General features: G+C 39.2%; 1 protein-coding gene across 3 annotated transcripts in view; it reads left to right on the top strand.

Annotated features, from left to right (window-relative positions):
• The window catches only part of MACF1 (microtubule actin crosslinking factor 1), a 327723-nt gene that overhangs the window by 267576 nt on the left and 42007 nt on the right, over nt 1-18140 (top strand). For all 3 annotated transcript variants that reach the window (XM_060140476.1, XM_060140475.1, XM_060140477.1), the window contains 11 exons: nt 5879-6040; nt 6214-6384; nt 7018-7184; nt 10432-10591; nt 10937-11263; nt 12204-12288; nt 12791-13032; nt 14053-14259; nt 15630-15749; nt 16228-16335; nt 17281-17499. In XM_060140476.1, the coding sequence (XP_059996459.1) occupies nt 5879-6040; nt 6214-6384; nt 7018-7184; nt 10432-10591; nt 10937-11263; nt 12204-12288; nt 12791-13032; nt 14053-14259; nt 15630-15749; nt 16228-16335; nt 17281-17499 (1968 nt within the window). The remainder of the gene's footprint in view (nt 1-5878; nt 6041-6213; nt 6385-7017; nt 7185-10431; nt 10592-10936; nt 11264-12203; nt 12289-12790; nt 13033-14052; nt 14260-15629; nt 15750-16227; nt 16336-17280; nt 17500-18140) is intronic.

Below are 18140 nucleotides of genomic sequence, written 5' to 3'. Positions count from 1 at the left end.
TAGATATGTTGGTTGGTTGAAAGAATTCACCAAGGCGGGTTGGAGGAAAGCCATATGTAGATGTGTGAATAACAGTTTTTTTAATACAAATGTGTGTTTTTAAAAGCCTAATAAGGCACAATAATATTTATGAAAAAGAGGCATTTTAGTCATCTTGTCAAACTTTGTATCCTGAAGCAGTCACTTTTCCTTTCCTGGACCTCTTGTTTCTTAATCCATAAAATGAGAATTGGGCTGATGTCCTCCTGGGTCTCTCTTAGCTCCAGGATTTTGAGATTCCTGATGTTAGAAAACAGAATGTGTTGTGAACCCTCTTCCCAGGCTTCCTGTCCTTGAGCATATTCTTGGTCAAAGGATTTTGAAAGTGGCAGCTTTCTGCAGTTCACTGTCCTATCGTCATTTGGTCGCTGGTAAGCAGTGAAGGAGTTAGAAGTTTAGTCAGATACAGTCAGGGGTTACTGACTGAGGAGGTGGTTTTGATTTTACACCATCCCCGGGACCCAAAACAGTGCCTTCTTCATAATATGCCTTCCCTGTTGCGAGTGGATGAATATTAATCTCCTGAATATCCATGGATGCTGCAAGAAAGCTGGGTTCACCCCATTGCAGAACCTTCCAGGGCAGCCTTAGCTGGAGGACCCATTAAACATGCAGCTGCCAGCAATGAAAAACCGTCTTGATTGTAGGCTATAAGCCGTCAACTGTGCCACAGATCCTCCTGCTTAGCTGAGTGATGGTAGTGTCACCTGGGCTTCACTAGTTATTTTGTAATTAGGCATCCCATCAAATTAGAATGCATCACCTTTCAGATTGAGGGATTTGATTCAGTTTTCTGAGTTTTACTGAATTTGGGATTGACACTAAGATCCCAGCAACCTATCCAAAGTCACCAGCATTCTTGATTATACAGAATATTTCTAGTATAAAGCCTACAGCAATAATCAATGAAATATAGGGATTACATTATAAAGAGCCAGTCACATCTGCATAAAGGAAGAATATTCAGAGAAACCCTTAATATCAGTCTCTGGGATCTCTGTTTCCCCATCTACAAAATGAGTAGGTGGGGCTAGGTAATCTCTAAGGATCCTTCCAGCTACAGGAGGTTGTCATTTTATGAAATATTGCCTGATATAAATGACAGGAGAAGGAAATTGTAGCCCAGCTGCAAAATCTATGATTTAAAATGAACTGTTTTAGATCCTTTGCATGTGTATGTACAAATGTACACATGTATACATGGTTAAAATAGATAAAAGCTTTCCAATTGCAATCGCAAGAAGGTTTGATAGAGGAAGCTAAAGGCCAGAACTTGCTTGCTATTTCTGTAGTGGGATCCTAGGCCCACTAAGAACAATATGTGATTATTTAAGCCCTCTCCTCATGTTTAGATTTCCTTAGTCTTATTTCCAGTCATTGGTTCAATGGAAGAAAAAAACCTTTTGTATAAAACAGTGGTTCTATAAAATTAAAATTTGCCAAGAAAGTCTCTTTAAGCAAAAACTGGGGAGCCCCGCAACTTCAGTTCAGTGTTTGAATACTCAGCTGATCAGCAGAACTTTTATGGATTTGTTTGCTTTCTCTAACACCATTTCTATGCAAGGATTCATTCATTTATTGGATAAATATTTATTGTGTAGCTACTCTGAGCCAGGCACTGGGGCTTCTGCAGTGAATAGCATCGGCATGGTCACTGCCCTTGTGGAACTTATACTGTAGTAGGGGAGGCAGACATTAAGCAAAAACGACACAAATACATGGTTACGAATGTGGCAAATGCTTTGAATAAAAAATAAAGGTTATGATGAGAAACAATAGGGGTATTTAACTTCAATTGTGGTGTCAGGGAAGGAATTTTAAAACTAAAACCTGAAGGATAAGTTATTTAGTTACTTAGAGAGTCAGAGGGAAGAGCATTCCAGACAAAGGAAATGGTAACTGGGAAGAGCTTGGCATGTTAGAGCTAAAAGAAAGCCAAGTGGCTTGACCACAGTGAGCAAGGGTTCCGGAAGAGTGCCTTGCAGTAAACCTGGAGAGTTAGGAAGGGGCCAGATGATGCAGGGGCTGAGAAAGAAGTCCTCAAAAGGATTTCTACCTTAAGAGCCGTAAGAAGCTATTGAAAGATTTTAAGTAGGGGAGTGAAATGATTTCATTTACGTTTTTTAAAAGATGTCTCTCAGCTTAAAGATAGAGAAAACTGGTTCACACTGACAGTAAACATTCTCAACATTATCCGGGGTTTATAATTCTCAGATTTCTTTTGTCTTATATTTGTTAGTTCGTATTATGATTATTGACATGGAATACAGAAAACACAGAGTGGTTTGCAACTTTAAAAAAAAAATCACACTGGCTACTGTGTTTAGAGTGGATTGCAGGGGATCAAGGACAGAGTAAACAAGCCTGCTAGATTACTGCAATTGTCCAGGTGGCTTGGACTAGAGAGATGTCAGTGGATTTGAAGACAATTGGATGGATCTAAGATACAGTTTGGAGGCAGAATCAATAAGACCTGATAATGGCTTTCATATTGGGAGGGAGTGAGGGGGAGTTATCAAAGATGGCTTCTAGTTCTGGTTTGCACAACTGAGTGGATGGGTGTTGGAGGGTGGAGGGAACAAAAAGTACTCATTAAACCGAGAAGGCATCTTGAGACCAAAAAAGGAGGCAGGTAGCTCCATATAATCAATGGATCAGTTTATTACAGGGTAACTTACTGTCAGGGTGAGATTAGACAGACAACAACTCGAAGCATTCGCAGCTGTACTCTGCACCGCCCAGGGGGCCACGGGGACAATTCTACAGTTAACCTAGGGTCTGGGGTTTATGGGGTGGGGGCAGCAGGTGCTTGGAAACAGGACGTGCATTCCTAAGTCAAGATTTATGAATGGGTACTAGTCTCATGGGCGCCAGGAATATATGTCCGTGAAGGTTTTCGTCATTGTTTGGGGACTAACAGAGCATAGGGGCTACTGGGTCCTGATGATTATTAAACAATATCTATTATCTACAAAGCCCGTGACAACAGAGAAGTGATTTACTGTACGGTACAGTCCTGGGTTGAGTCAGCAAAAGGATGCGAGAAGCTCTAAGGGCCCAAAATGGCGTCAGTTATGCTCACAGCCATACAATGGGGGCGGTAGTAAATTGCTTAGGGAAGAACAGACTTGGGGAAGAGGAAATTAGCAGGTTCGATTTTGGAATGGTTAAGTTCAAGATGCCTGTGATTCATTTGTATGGCAATATTAAGCAAGTAGTTGGATATCCAGATTTGAAATTCAAAAGATATTTATAAATTTTAGAGTGATGAGCATTTATCATGGTAAGTATTTAAAGCCGTAGGAATGGATAGAATTGCTTAGAGGAGAGTGTGGAATGAGAAGAGGGCTCAGGACTGACGTGCTACTCTTATCCCTAGTAGCCACAAAGGCTAACATTTGGAGATATAGAAGAGGAAGCGGGCAAAGGACATCAAAAAAGGATCAGTCAGGATGAAAACTGGGAGACTGTGGTGTTACCAAAGATAAAAGCATTTGAAGAAGTTTTTTGGGAAGTTTTCTGTTTTATGTCCCTGTTGCATCTTACGGCCTTGCAATAATTTTTACTAGTGTTCCGCTCTGGGAAATGTCTGCCAGCACTGGTTAGTTAATAACATAGCACAGTCCCACTGAAATAATAAGGAGTAGGAATTTAATGTATCCTAAAAGCACTGGTTTTGCACAACAGCTTTATTTGGGAGTTGAGAGAAAAGGAGCAAGTGTTTTCAAATTTACTTTCTTTAACATTCTGTTCACTGGTGTTCAGTATAAATATTTAAACAGTACTTAGTATCTAGAGGCACTTTCATATATTTTTTAACTTCTGGGGAAAAAAATGAGACAAATACCAATTCCCTGTCAACTTAATCCATAGAGTGGGCATGGGAACTGAAGTAACCTCTAATGCTTGCTTCTGTGTGAAATCTTCACGAACAAAGTAAATCCAAATTTTAAGAAAAGAATTCGCTGTGTTATATGAAAGAGATTGTTAAGCTATTTAAATTTTATTTTTGCTTTTCTGTGTCATTTACATTGATAGCCCGTAGAGCTTCTTGCCAGGAGAGGAGGTATTCTCTGTGTTGCCCAATATATTAGGCCCTAGCCACACGTGGCTGTTGACCCGATGAAATGTGGCTAGTGTGGTTGAGGAACTGAATTTCTAGTTAAAGAGCCACAAGTAGCTGTTGGCTACCATATTGGCACAACAGAGAAAAAATTAAATGTCAGTCATAGCATGAGACAGGATTTAACTACTGAGTAAAAGGGGGCTCTTCAGTGTGGACTTGACATCTTCTCTCTGTACCTTAGGCATTTCTGCTTTCTTTGCCTTTCCAACCCCTGCCCCACAGCCGTTTTGTTGCACTCAAGCAGCTTAAGCCGTGGGAGTTGTTTTTCCCCCCTCTGCTCTGATTTTTCTGCAGTGAAAACATCTTTAACACAAAACAGAATCATAGCACTTGCTTTCTCTGGGAACCATGCTGTCGGAGTAACAGTCACTTTTAACTGAACTGCTAGTTGTTGTAGTGTTGTAGTGTTGCCTAACAAAATATGGTGTAGTCGGATTATAGTGTAAAATGAAGCCCACTGGTGAGTACCTGTATAACCTTCCTTTTTCAGTGTTCCCTGGAGCCTTTCCTCCCTGGTGACTCACTTGTTCAGCCACAGACCACTCTTGCTAGAATCAGTTTCCTAATCCTAGTGTGATCTGTGGTCTCACATAGGCCAAAATCAGTCTTACCCAAACTTATAATTTTCTTTCACATTTATTTTTGTCCTCTTCGATTTTCTGTCATTCTTTGGCTTTAATTGGCTCACCTGTCTCACTGAAACTGAAGGAACTTTTTATGGAAGAGAAAAGAATGGAAATAGATCTAGACTAGTGGAAATACGGCTCATTTTATCCTCTGATAATTGAGAGAAATCTGATCTTAGGGACAAATATTTATCTCATTCTTTTCCTTAATACCATTAGAGTGGCAAAAGTACTGTTCTCTTGTGACTCTTTGTTTCCTTTTAGAAAGTTCCAAGTAATAATGGACCTTGACTGCATTAGAAAGAAACATTCACATTGCTTGTTACGCTTGTTCATATTGTTTTAAAATGCCATTGTTTCATGGTGAACATGGATATATAGTATCATTATTTTAAAAATATTTTATGTATACCTGCATCTTACTCAGAGTAGGTGCCTGAAGTTGTTAAGGACATCTCCCAGTATTACTGGCCCATTTCCCTTTGTAATCAGAAGAATACTATTTCAAGATTATTGGCTGTGTGTGGTCTGTGGCCTTGGAACAGAATGGAGTTAAATAGCCACAGGGGGATTAAGCTATGAGGTTGGTGTTCTTCACACCATTAATATGTTTTGGCTAATTGAGTTATTAGTCCAAGTCAGAGAAGAGCCTTGCATGTATCAGTGGTCAATTAAAGCTATTCCCCAAGGTATTTTTAATCTTAAATACTAGTCAGTCTTCCCTTTTAGGACTGTTATGCATCACACTTTCATGATATCTTGAGGCTGGTGCTGCTTTTATTCTCTATAGCTTTTTGCATTAAAAATTAAGAAGATTAAAAAACAAACAAAAACAAACCATGAGTCATTGAGTTAAATGCCTAAGTAGTGCTGTAACTCTGTAATTACTTGTCCATAAGAGAATGTATGTATTGAAATATGAAACCACGTTTCCTTGATCCTTTCCTGTACAAATGGCTTGTTTTCTCTTGTTATTCCTGGCCCTCCCTTGTTAAATCATAAATCTCCCAAGAATAACCAGTCGCTGTGTGGTGTAGAGGATCTCATTGCCTTTAGATTAAATCTTCTTTGGCTTACAATTATCTAGATGTTTCAGAAAGAACAGGTGGATCCTCTTCAGATGAAACTACAGCAGGTGAATGGACTCGGCCAGGGTTTGATCCAGAGTGCCGGAAAAAACTGTGATGTGCAGGGTTTGGAACATGACATGGAAGAGATCAACGCTCGGTGGAACACATTGAATAAAAAGGTGAGTATACTGGGGATGGAGGGCAGAGAAAAGAGACATTGCAATCTCTGGTTTCCCTGGCACCTGAATGCAAATAAAAATTTGCAGTTCCAGTCTGTAGTTACAAAAAGGGGTGAGTAGTCATTTAAAAGCTCTCTCCTTTCTCGTAATGAACCTCCATGTCTGTGATACAGGTTGCACAAAGAATCGCACAACTCCAGGAGGCTTTGTTGCATTGTGGGAAGTTCCAAGATGCCTTGGAGCCGTTGCTCAGCTGGTTGGCAGACACTGAGGAGCTCATAGCCAATCAGAAACCCCCATCTGCTGAGTATAAAGTGGTGAAAGCACAGATCCAAGAACAGAAGGTAAGTGAGAATGTTGGGGCAGTGAACTGTAACAGCCGTAGGGAATGACAGACAACACATTTGCTTATGGTTTCAGGAGCATATTCAGGAGTTTTAGTAGAATCCTAACCTACCTTGTGTGATCCAGAAAAGAAAGACAGAAATTGATTTTCATCATCTTACTTTATAATCTCCTAGATTACCATGACATGTATCGAACTGAACCATTTTGCTTGTTCACTTATCCTATTTCAGTGTTTCAGTCACCACTTTATCTTAAGAGGTTTTTAGTGTTTTTTGGGTCAGCAATATTTAAATAATGTATATCATGTATAAGGTTCTATCTATATATGTATATATTTTGGGTTTAATTTCCATTTCAGTGCCTTTTTCTCCTGGTTCAAACTAAGTTCCGTATCAGTCACATAATGATAGTCACTGCTCCATTTAAAACCCTAAGTGTATGAAAAGTTTATATGGGTGGTAGGAATTATATCTCATGTTTTTGCCTTAGGATGAAAAAAAAAACTTCATTATTCAATTAAACTTAGGGCTCAGTGGGGTGAGGTTTTGGATTTTGTTTGTTTTCCTTGTTTCAGATTTTAAAGTGACCCCATGTTATCACTTTTCATTCCTTTTAAACATGTACATCAGTTGCTCCAGCGGCTCCTAGATGATCGAAAGGCCACAGTAGACATGCTTCAAGCAGAAGGAGGCAGAATAGCCCAGGCAGCTGAGCGGGCTGATAGAGAGAAGATCACTGGGCAGTTGGAGAGTCTTGAAACTAGATGGACAGGACTACTCAGCAAGGCAGCAGCCAGGTAAAGCCACTGGGGTTTTGAGGAATATAGGTCCGAGGCGGTTTCTGACTTGTGTCACTGAGGTGCTCTAAAAGCCCCTGGATGTTTCATACAGTGCTTTGGTAGGTGTTTAACGGCTTTTGTCTTGAAGAGAGATAAGTTTTTAGAGGTGATCCTCATAACCAGAGTAACTCAGGAAATGAGCCTCAGCTACTCCATAAATTTCTGAGACCTGGAAGACTCATTGCTCTTTGGTGGCGTTCTGTTGCAATATAATCTTGGTTCCAAACAGCAGACGCAGACTCGTACAATCCAGCCAAGTTATTTTCTGAGTTTTGGAAACAGATTTTTTCCATTCATATTTATAAATAGTGTTTTCGATACTTGGAATTGAAATTTATCATGTTCTTTTCTGTTAGCTTATCCTAATATTAGATGTTCTTACATCTAGGAGCTAGTCTGTGGTTCTGTTAAATGAGCATTCAAGAGATGCATGGACTTTCTTCACTAAATGGCCACGAGACAGGCAGTATACTTTTCTTCTCCAGGGAAGTGCTTTCTCTTTCCATAGCTATAAGTTAGCCCAGTGTCACTTGAGCTTTTAATAAGTCACACCATGTCTTCACTTTTAGCTTATACTGTTCTCAGTTTTAAAAATAAATGATAACTAATCAGAAATCAGTATGAAAGTTGTAGAGCTGATCATGTATTACCTAGGTATCCACGGGCCGTCTTCAGATAACCTCCTCTTCAGTCTCTTTACTTCTACCCATCCATGGCTTGCTTATTTCTTATCTGAGCTACAAAGTATTTGCTTGCTCCACGTTAGTGGGAGAAACAAATGAAAGAATTCAACTTATTTTCATTTCCAAATTGCACCACTTTTCTTCTGTCTCTCCATCCATTTCCACTAATAGCACCATTAACCTTCCAGTTTCCTAGGCTTAAAACCTCAACCTCATTTTTTACCCTTTTTTCCCCCTGCTTTGTGTCCCATATCTATCAGGATGCTAAATTCTGTCCATTTCACTTCTACAGTGTCTTTCCTTTCTGTCCATTTCTCTAATTCCCACTCGCCTCAGTTCATGACTTACAAACTCTCACTTGGGCTAGTTCCCATGAGGTGGCTCACCTGATCATCACTCTACTGCTGCTTACCCTCAGGCCTTCCCCTCTCTGCACGCTCAGAGACATTTAATGACTCCCTGTTGCCTATAAAATAAAGTCTCTTTAATCCAACATTCAAAGCCCTCTACTGTTTGGCCCTAACCTACCTTTCTTAGTTTCCACTATTCTCATTCCTTGTGGGCACAGTAAACAGTATTCGGTTCTTCAGTATCTTCTGTCAGTTCCCTAATTCTGTCTTTGCTGATGGTGTTGCATCTTCCATGAAATACTTCTATTCATCTCCCCTGCTTTTATGAAGGTTTTCTTTATTCCCCAAGCATAGAACAATTTCACTTTCATCTTAACTGCCATAACTCATCATCTGTACCTTGTATTATGGTCATTATTTTATGTACTTATCTCCTAGATCCTTAAGCTCACTAAAGTCATGGTTTGTTCCTAATGTATCTTTTTATGACTCTTTCCTTCTACCCTACTTGCTTCCATCCTCCTAGTCTAACACAGTTTCTGAGCCAATATTTTAAAGAGAAATACCAAGAGCAGTGTCATTTGTTGTAGACATCCTAAAGACTTTTGTTTAGATTCTTTAATACTGGTTTTTCGATGCCTCTAAATTATTTTAGCTCTTCTCTTTGCTACCCCAAATCCTATTACATTGATTTCTTCAAACTTTCAGATTCCAAAATCAGAGGTGAGTAAGAAAGACATAGAAATTAGGGGCAATTTTTTTAAGAATGAAATTTTTTAAATTTAGAATTTAAAAAAGAACAGGTACATATATGTGTATAACTGAATCACTTTGTTGTACACCTGAAACTAACACAACATTGTTACTCAACTATACTCCAGTATAAAATATAATATTTTATTCTTTTTAAAAAAAAGAATAAAATCTATAAGCAGGTCATTAACCAATTAAAATAACCCACCAAGCAATATTTTAAAAATGAAATTCTTGATTAATAATATTTAAGATTATATGTTTTAGTTGTATTATTAATTCAAGATGTATTTTGCAAGTGGACATAAACTAAGAAAGGAAGTTCTATACTTTATATTGACATTTAAAAATAGCATCTAGAAATATATTTTTCTTTATACTCGAGCATAATTAAATTTCCAGATAATTAAGATGGCAGATCTTTATATTAAATCATTTCTTATTAAGATAAGTTTGTCCAGAGTAGGTGTTCAGTGAAGGTTTTCTGAAATAAAAGTCACATGCTTCCAGGGCCTTTTCAGATGACATAGCACTGAGTCTGTTTTTAATGCTCCAGCGTCATCGTCATGGCCTTTGATTGTTAATCTGTGTGCTCATACAGCTCTGCGGTGGTTTTTCTGTCTGTTGCTTATTAGGCTGCCTCCAGCATTCAGGCTTCCTCTCTCCTTTTGTAATTTGCTGATTTTAATCTGCAGGGTATTTGAAATCCAAGCTAAGTGTGGATGTTACATTAAATAAGATTCCAGATTTAAGATTCCATTTATAAAGTCCATAGATCTTTTGGCTGCTGTTTGCCTTGGCAAATTCAGCTAGTTTGAGGTCATTTTTTGCCTTGAATCAGAATTCAAAGTTATGCTGTGGGGCTTGAAATTACTAGAAGCCTGACTGGATTGGGGGAGATAGGAAGGGGGGTTCTCATTCATAGCTTGGTCTGCCTTTGTTCTTCAAATGCTCTCTCTTCTCTTCACTCACAAGTGACGGTAGCAGTGATGGGGAAAGAGAAATGAAAACTGATGATTTTTTTTTTACTCCTTTAAACTTTATTTTGGTCACCTGTACAGAGGATGCACGTGCCACATCCAATAGGAGACAGAGTAGTAGAAGGTCTGATTATAATCCTCATTGTACTATTGCTACCCAGTGGGCGACCTGGACAGATCTTTCTTTAAGCCTTCAGGGTTGTTTTTCTCTTTTGTAATAGTGGGATAATTCTGCCTACCTTACAAGGGCATGACAGAATCAAAATAAGGTACTGCTTATGAAAGCCTTTAAAACAGCAAAGTACTGTTTATGTGTGTTCTGTTTACTATTGATATTTCAAATGTGCCTCATTAAGATTGGTCTTTTACTGAATATAGTACTATTATCAGTCTTAATGTGACTTTTTGCCTGAGCAGCTTGTTCTATATATTTGTGTAGGCAAAAACAGCTGGAAGATATCCTGGTTCTGGCCAAACAATTCCATGAGACAGCTGAGCCTATTTCTGACTTCTTATCTGTCACAGAGAAAAAGCTCGCTAACTCAGAACCTGTTGGCACTCAGACTGCCAAAATACAGCAGCAGATTGTTCGGCACAAGGTAAGAAGTAGTTATGGTAAATGAAAACACAGAACTGGAACCAGAAATCCTAGAAAACTGCCTGCAGCATTCTATAAGATGTGTTTTGTGGGTTTTTTTTAATAAGTTTAATTTAAAATATGGTCCAGTTATTAATTGGACTAGTCACATTCTTGAAGTAAAAATAGAAATGGCCTAATAGGCTGCTATCAGGAAGAACAGCTTTTGTTCTCTGTTTCTATGTTATTTTTGCCCTTCAGTAGGTGAACTTTTATATTATTATTATATCATTTGTGATTCATTGTTTCATGTCTACTTTTCATTTATTTTGTTTCTGTTATTCATTTTTTCCATCTGGATTTCCAGGCTCTGGAGGAAGAAATAGAAAGCCATGCAACAGATGTGCACCAGGCAGTCAAAATTGGGCAGTCCCTCTCCTCCCTGACATGTTCTGCAGAGCAGGGTGTACTGTCTGAAAAGCTAGACTCATTGCAGGCCCGATTCAGTGAGATTCAAGACCGGTGCTGTCGGAAAGCAGCCCTGCTTGAACAAGCACTGTCTAACGCTAGGCTGTTCGGGGAGGATGAGGTGGAGGTGCTCAACTGGCTGGCTGAGGTTGAGGACAAGCTCAGTTCAGTGTTCGTAAAGGATTACAGACAGGATGTCCTGCAGAAGCAGCATGCTGACCACCTGGTATTCGTGTTTTCCATTCTTATTATGTTACTACGTTATTTTGTAATTTTGATTCATGTTTCTCTTCATTTCTCTCTCTTTTTTTAAATTCCAAACATTTCAACTTTATTTTATACACAAGTGCATAGTTACAGACTGGACTAATCTATTTTTTGATGATTTACATGGAAATACTTGTACTTAACAGACCGAATCAATAATCCTAGAAGATGATCCAGAATGTAATCGGGCCGTCTCAATTCCAACTCATGTTTTACATCATCAAGGAATTATCATCCAGTTTCCACTTGAGCAGTTATGTGAAAGAATGTTCTGTAACAAAACCAGATTACCTAAATAGTAGTGCCTAGGGTTTTTTAATGGTTCTAGAATTTATATACTCAAATTCCAGGGATTCTGTGTCATCTGAGTAGAAACAACAATTTGCCCCTTTTTGTTTTCGTTTTTGTGACATTTCCTTGGGGATGGTAAAAATCAGCAAAGCAGTTTTTGGGTTTTAATAATCTTAGATTCTTCTGCTTCGTTGACTTCAGATATTGAGAGTTTTTAACCAGGATCCTGATTTAAGTCAGCCCGTTCTTGCTGACTTTCTTCTGTTGAACTTTCCGCCTTATTCTTTATTTTGGACATAGTAGACATTTTTGCTGAATTCTACTTCTACCTTTCTTGGGTTCACGTTTGGTACCAATAGATTAGTAAAGTGGATTTAGTCCTAAATCTCTTCTCATCAAAGGAAAGTTTGCCTATAAGTAGCTGATTTCATTGTTTTGAGTAATTAAAGAAGGGGGTAACCAAAGAGAAAATGAAGGAATCAAATATCTCATGTTTAAACTCAACTGGTATTGATCTCTTTACTTTAAATTTGGTCTCTTAAAGGGGTCACATTTCTTTCCCTCTGTTGTGCCATAGTTTTAGGATTAATGGTATTCTTTCCTTTCAGGCTTTAAATGAAGAAATTGTTAATAGAAAGAAGAATGTAGATCAAGCTATTAAAAACGGCCAGGCTCTTCTGAAACAAACCACAGGTACTTTGAAAAGTGCATCTCTTAGCACCTCTGTGGTCCCACAGACAATTACATCAGCACCCTGCAGTAGCCACTTCTCTCCGCAGATAGGAGGAGCTTAGTACTCACTAAGATTGTATTACCACGTGCTCCCAGGTGACGGGCAGCTTGGGTTCCTATTTCCTGCTCAATTTTTGAAAACTAAAACACTGTTGTCTCAGATCTGGTTATAGATGAAGGCTCCCCCTGTCCTCCAATATGGTGAATGCCAGCATTTACTGAAAGGTGCTGAGAATGTGTAGGAACACCTGCAGTCAAACTCAGATCTTAATAATCTCAGAAGTCACTTCTTCTATTGATTGAAGGTGTATTTCCCACCTCCCTTAGTGTGGGATGCTAGGTGAAACCACTGCCATAGGGAGAGAGCATCTATAAAAGTTGAGCTCTGATTTGAAGAAAGGGAGGTTAAGAGGGCTCCCTCATATCCTATTAAATGTGAATAATTGTGTGCTGTCTCCCACAGGTGAAGAGGTATTGCTTATCCAAGAGAAACTGGATGGCATAAAGACTCGCTATGCAGACATCACACTCACTAGCTCCAAGGCCCTCAGAACCTTAGAGCAAGCTCGGCAGCTGGCCGCCAAGTTCCAGTCCACGTATGAGGAACTGACCTGGTGGCTGAGGGGAGTGGAGGAGGAGCTGGCAGCCAGTGGAGGACAGTCTCCCACAGGGGAGCAAATACCCCAGTTTCAGCAAAGGCAGAAGGTGAGCTGTCATTTCACACTGTAAAGGGAAAAAATTTTTCCTCTTAGAATCCTTAAGTTCTCTTAGAATTCTCTTAGAATCCTTAAATTCTTGTGTTTAATACCAACTATCTATACCTTAAATGTAAACCAGAAATTTCTGCCTGCCTTGTTTTTCGTTTATTCTTGGAAAATAAAATTTGATATACAGACCTATATAAAGCACTTGTTATGGTCTGAAGAAGAAAAAAGATTGTCTCAAAACCCTAGGAAGGGCTTCCCTGATGGCGCAGTGGTTAAGAATCCACCTGCCAATGCAGGGGACATGGGTTCGAGCCCCGGTCCAAGAAGATCCCACCTGCCGCGGAGCAGCTAAGCCCACAACTACTGAGCCTGCGAGCCACAACTACTGAAGCTCGCGCACCTAGAGCCCGTGCTCTGCAACAAGAGAAGCCACCGCAGTGAGAAGCCCGCACACTCCAACAAAGAGTAGCCCCCGCTCGCTGCAACTAGAGAAAGCCTGCGCACAGCAATGAAGACCCAACGCAGCCAAAAATAAATAAAATTGTTTTAAAAAACTGTTAAAAAAACCGTAAGAAGCTTGCTTTATATGCAACATTTTAGAATTTACTGTCATAGTTCATTCTCTAAAAGAGTACTTCATGGTTATGTTTGATTCTCCTGCAGGATCTAATGCAGTTCTAGATGTGCAGAAATACTGTGTAGGTATTTGTTGAGGTAAATACCTATGATTAAAGCATTATTTATCATTTCTACTGAAGTAAGGAGAAAAAAAGCACCATTCATGTTACCCAGAGACAGTCTGGCTGGAGAAGTCTTGCAGACAGTTCTAAGCGGCTAAGCCTAAAGTCAGGCTGTGGAGTGATTGAAAAATCTGAGACAAGAAAAAAAATAAATAAGTGAAGGAAGGAGGTCAGAGCCCTGCTGGGATGTGTGGTAGAGAGAGCACTTTCCACCCAGCACAGCTGCTAATGTGCTTAATTTAGCAAGGGATGGCCTGAAAACTTTTTTCCCTCTTTAGGAGCTAAAGAAGGAGGTCATGGAGCACAGGCTGGTGTTGGACACAGTGAATGAGGTGAGCCGTGCTCTCTTAGAGCTGGTGCCCTGGAGAGCCAGAGAAGGGCTGGATAAACTTGTGTCTGATGCCAATGAGCAGTACAAGCTGGTCAGTGACACTGTTGGACAAAGGGTGGATGAAATCGATGCTGCTATTCAGAGATCACAACAGGTAATCTTTATAAACACCTCTGCATTAATATTTTAGGCAGCGTGAAGTACAAAACTATGACCCACATAAATACAGGCTCAGGAATAGGAATAAATGAGATCAAGCTAAATCTGATGCAACGAATCATTTCAGTGGTGGGAACTGATTAGGTAAAGGTAAGTGAGGATGGATCTAGGTTTGACCAAAAATACTTGACCCCTTTGAGCAGAAAAGAACTTGGAGAAGAGAGTGTGTGAGCCCTTTCCTTGCTACTGCCCTGCTAAGAGGCAGATGGTGATGGGGGTAGATAATATCTAGATCCGAAAGGTCCAAGTGCATCACAATCTTAGTTTGACATAATCAGCTGTTTTAGCATTAGATGGAAAAGGGGACAGAACCAAGAACTATAATTACTATCAAATATGCTAACCAAAATAGCAGAGCCATCCAAAATAGAACCCTCCCAAGTAAACACAGGTGTCATATTTCCCTCAATCCTTTTTCCTTCCTACTTTCTGGGAAAAGTTATTTGCTTTTCTTTGTAGCTGGATATGCACCTATTAATGTGCCATGGTGCAAAAAATAAATTAATATAACATGACTCCTTGAGTTCATAGTGATAAGCAAATGCTTTCTGAACCACAGAGAAGTTTGCTCTGATGCCAAGTGCATTCCTGTTATGTCTTAATTAATATCCCTCATCCTGGCCAGATATTTCAGTGTGAAATTTATCACGCTTGGGAACTCACTTTCCTTTAAGTATTAGTGTAATTCGGCAACGTTGACAAGGAAGAGGTAAAAGATTGAGGGACCTCATTAAACAGTGGTCACATAGAACATGTTCTTAGGTTTTGTATTTGTTGATGGCATTGCATACGTTATTGCATTCCATTTAAAGGTTTGGTGTTCTTCTGGGGCCTTAGGGTTCTTCAACTGAGCAAGTACTTCAAGTTAACTTGACTCAGCCGTCTGCCGCCATGGTAGTTTGTATTTAAACACATGACTGCTACTGTTTAGAGCATGGGTAGGAAAGAGGATTGGCAGAAAAAGAGCACAGCCTCAAAAAAGTACTCTCATTAGAAAGTGTATTTCTTTTGAAGAGTCTTGGTTTCCATGGTTGTTTCTAGCTGTAGAACCACTCACTGGGTCCTGTAATGTCTTTCTAAAGAAGTTGAAATAAGATCAACTCATATTTGTTGAAGTAGGATCAACTCTAAATTGTCTGCATCTTGATTTGTGATTTTATGAAATTGTCACCAATTTTGGCTTTACTTTGTGAGATGTAAACTGTGTTACTGAAAATCTAGGCCTTTCTATGTTGAATAAATTAGAATTCTCAGAAGGAGGACGTTGGCTGTAATATGTCCATTTTTCTTCAATATGTCTGTTAGTATGAGCAAGCTGCTGATGCAGAACTAGCTTGGGTTGCTGAAACAAAACGGAAACTGATGGCGCTGGGTCCAATCCGCTTGGAACAGGACCAGACCACAGCTCAGCTGCAGGTACAGAAGGTAAGTGACGTATTCACTGTGTCCTGAGCTAGAAGAAGCATCAGTCTCTTAAGAGTGACTAGCAGAGAGTTTCTGACTATCCCAAGTAAAGTAGAATGAGTCAGTGTCATGATGGTGGGTAGAGACTAATTATATAAATATTTGGTTAGGATGAGGAAGAGATTTTTTGCTTTGTGAAAAGGATGGAAATAGGCCCATTAATCCAAGAAAGAGTAGTTAGCTGTTTTCTTCCTGGTTTTCAGGAGGGAAGATATTCTTATAAGCTACTAAAAGATAAGCATTGAAGATGTGTGGATAGGCAAAGTGTCAAACTTTATAAGAACAGTTTTTGATGTGGCTTTTTTTTTTTTTTTTTGATTTTTTTTTTGATGTGGCTTTTTTAAAGCAAAGAATTTTTCATAGGGTATGTCTAACTTTTCACTAACACAGGCTCGGGCTTCTTACATTTCTTGACTTAACAATAGTTTACTTTTCAAAGGCTTTCTCCATTGACATCATTCGACACAAAGATTCCATGGATGAACTATTCAGTCATCGTGGTGAAATCTTTGGCACATGTGGGGAAGAGCAAAAAGCTATATTACAGGTAAACTACATTTATTTATTCACCATATTGTTCTTATCTTGATCATGGTGAATTAGAAGTACAATTGTGAAATGATAGTTGAAGAAGTTTTTTTTTCCCTCTATTACTGGTTGTGATAACTTAAGTCCAGCTTGATGTTCTGGGGCATTCAGACTCCTAACCCTGTGTTCACAGATGTCTAAACAGCCGTACTGTATAATGTGACATACACTGCAAATCCATCTTCTTTATAACAGAGGAATTGCTACTCATCCTCAGTCCATAATGAGTTATCTTTGAGTTACCCTTCCAGGTAGATAGATTTTTCAGAACCGTGTGCAGATATTAATTTCTGCTTCAGGTCCTTCTAAAAAATCATTACCCATTTCTAAAAGAATTGACCAACAGAGTCCATTTGTACACCAGTTTTGTTTTTTATAAAGGGTATGGGTAACCACTGTTTCCTCAGAAGTCTTCATAAATTGAGCTGCTCATCCTAAACATATAAAGCATAAATGCCAGGTTTGTGGAGACTTTTATCAGAGGGAAAAAGACAAATGAAACTTGATGAGCAAATACCCATCTTAGCCCCTGAGAGATTCAGTCAAACTGGCCTATTACAGTAGTGCTGTATCTAAAGTTATAAAAGGTATTCACTAAAAGGTTAATTTTGGTGTGTTGTGCTTGTGCTGTTTTACTGTTTGTGAAACTACTTTCATATTTTAAAAATTATAAAATTATGTATATGTATGATAGAAAAATTCAGTTGAGTATAAAGAAAATAATCACTTGTAAGCTTACTAGATTAATCCATATTTTTTAGCATTTTAGTGTGTATTTCTTTAAACTTTTTAGTGTATATATATATATATATATATACACACACACCTATATATACTTACATTTTTACTTTAAAGAAGGGTTCATCATGATAATAATGCTTACATTTTTTTTGTTTGTTCACAGGAAAAGACAGAGTCTCTAATACAACAATACGAAGCCATTAGTCTGCTCAATTCAGAGCGTTACGCCCGCCTAGAACGGGCACAGGTCTTGGTGAACCAGTTTTGGGAAACATATGAGGAGCTCAGCCCCTGGATTGAGGAAACTCGGACACTAATAGCACAGTTACCTCCTCCTGCTATTGATCATGAGCAGCTCAGGCAGCAACAAGAGGAAATGAGGGTAAGGAGCATGCCGAGTTTTATTTAATCACAGAACTGAAAATGGGCTCTACGATTTATTCAAAAACAGCCTATTTATTAGTACCTACTGAGTATAAGTAAATGTTATGAAATTAATTCTTAACCAGTTAGAATTTTTTTTGCACAGTAAAAATACATATCTGAATTATTTCCTTTGTCCTTTAATATGAATCAGTTAAAGAATAAGATTATGGGGCTTCCCTGGTGGCACAGTGGTTGAGAGTCCACCTGCCGATGTAGGAGACACAGGTTCGTGCCCCGGTCCGGGAAGATCCCACATGCCGTGGAGCGGCTGGGCCTGTGAGCCATGGCCGCTGAGCCTGCGCATCCGGAGCCTGTGCTCCGCAACAGGAGAGGCCACAGCAGTGAGAGGCCCGCGTACCGCAAAAAAAAAGAAAGATTATGGAGATGTCAGGAACCTGGGTATTGCAGAAGTGAACAAAGCACCACGTAAAAATCAAGGGAGTTTAAAATCTTCCCAGTGACAGTGGGGTGTTACCTGGTTGTGGTTGGGTGGCCCTTTCCTTGTGGTTAGGCCCTAGCTGGAGTGAGAGCCTTCACTCAGGAATATCAGAAAGCAATTTGCTGCCTAGAGTTGAGATGAAAGGGAAATTTGTAGAC

The sequence above is a fragment of the Lagenorhynchus albirostris genome, chromosome 2 (genome assembly GCF_949774975.1).
Source record: "Lagenorhynchus albirostris chromosome 2, mLagAlb1.1, whole genome shotgun sequence".
Taxonomy (NCBI): Eukaryota; Metazoa; Chordata; class Mammalia; order Artiodactyla; family Delphinidae; genus Lagenorhynchus; species Lagenorhynchus albirostris.
This window is presented reverse-complemented; position numbering and strand designations above follow the sequence as displayed.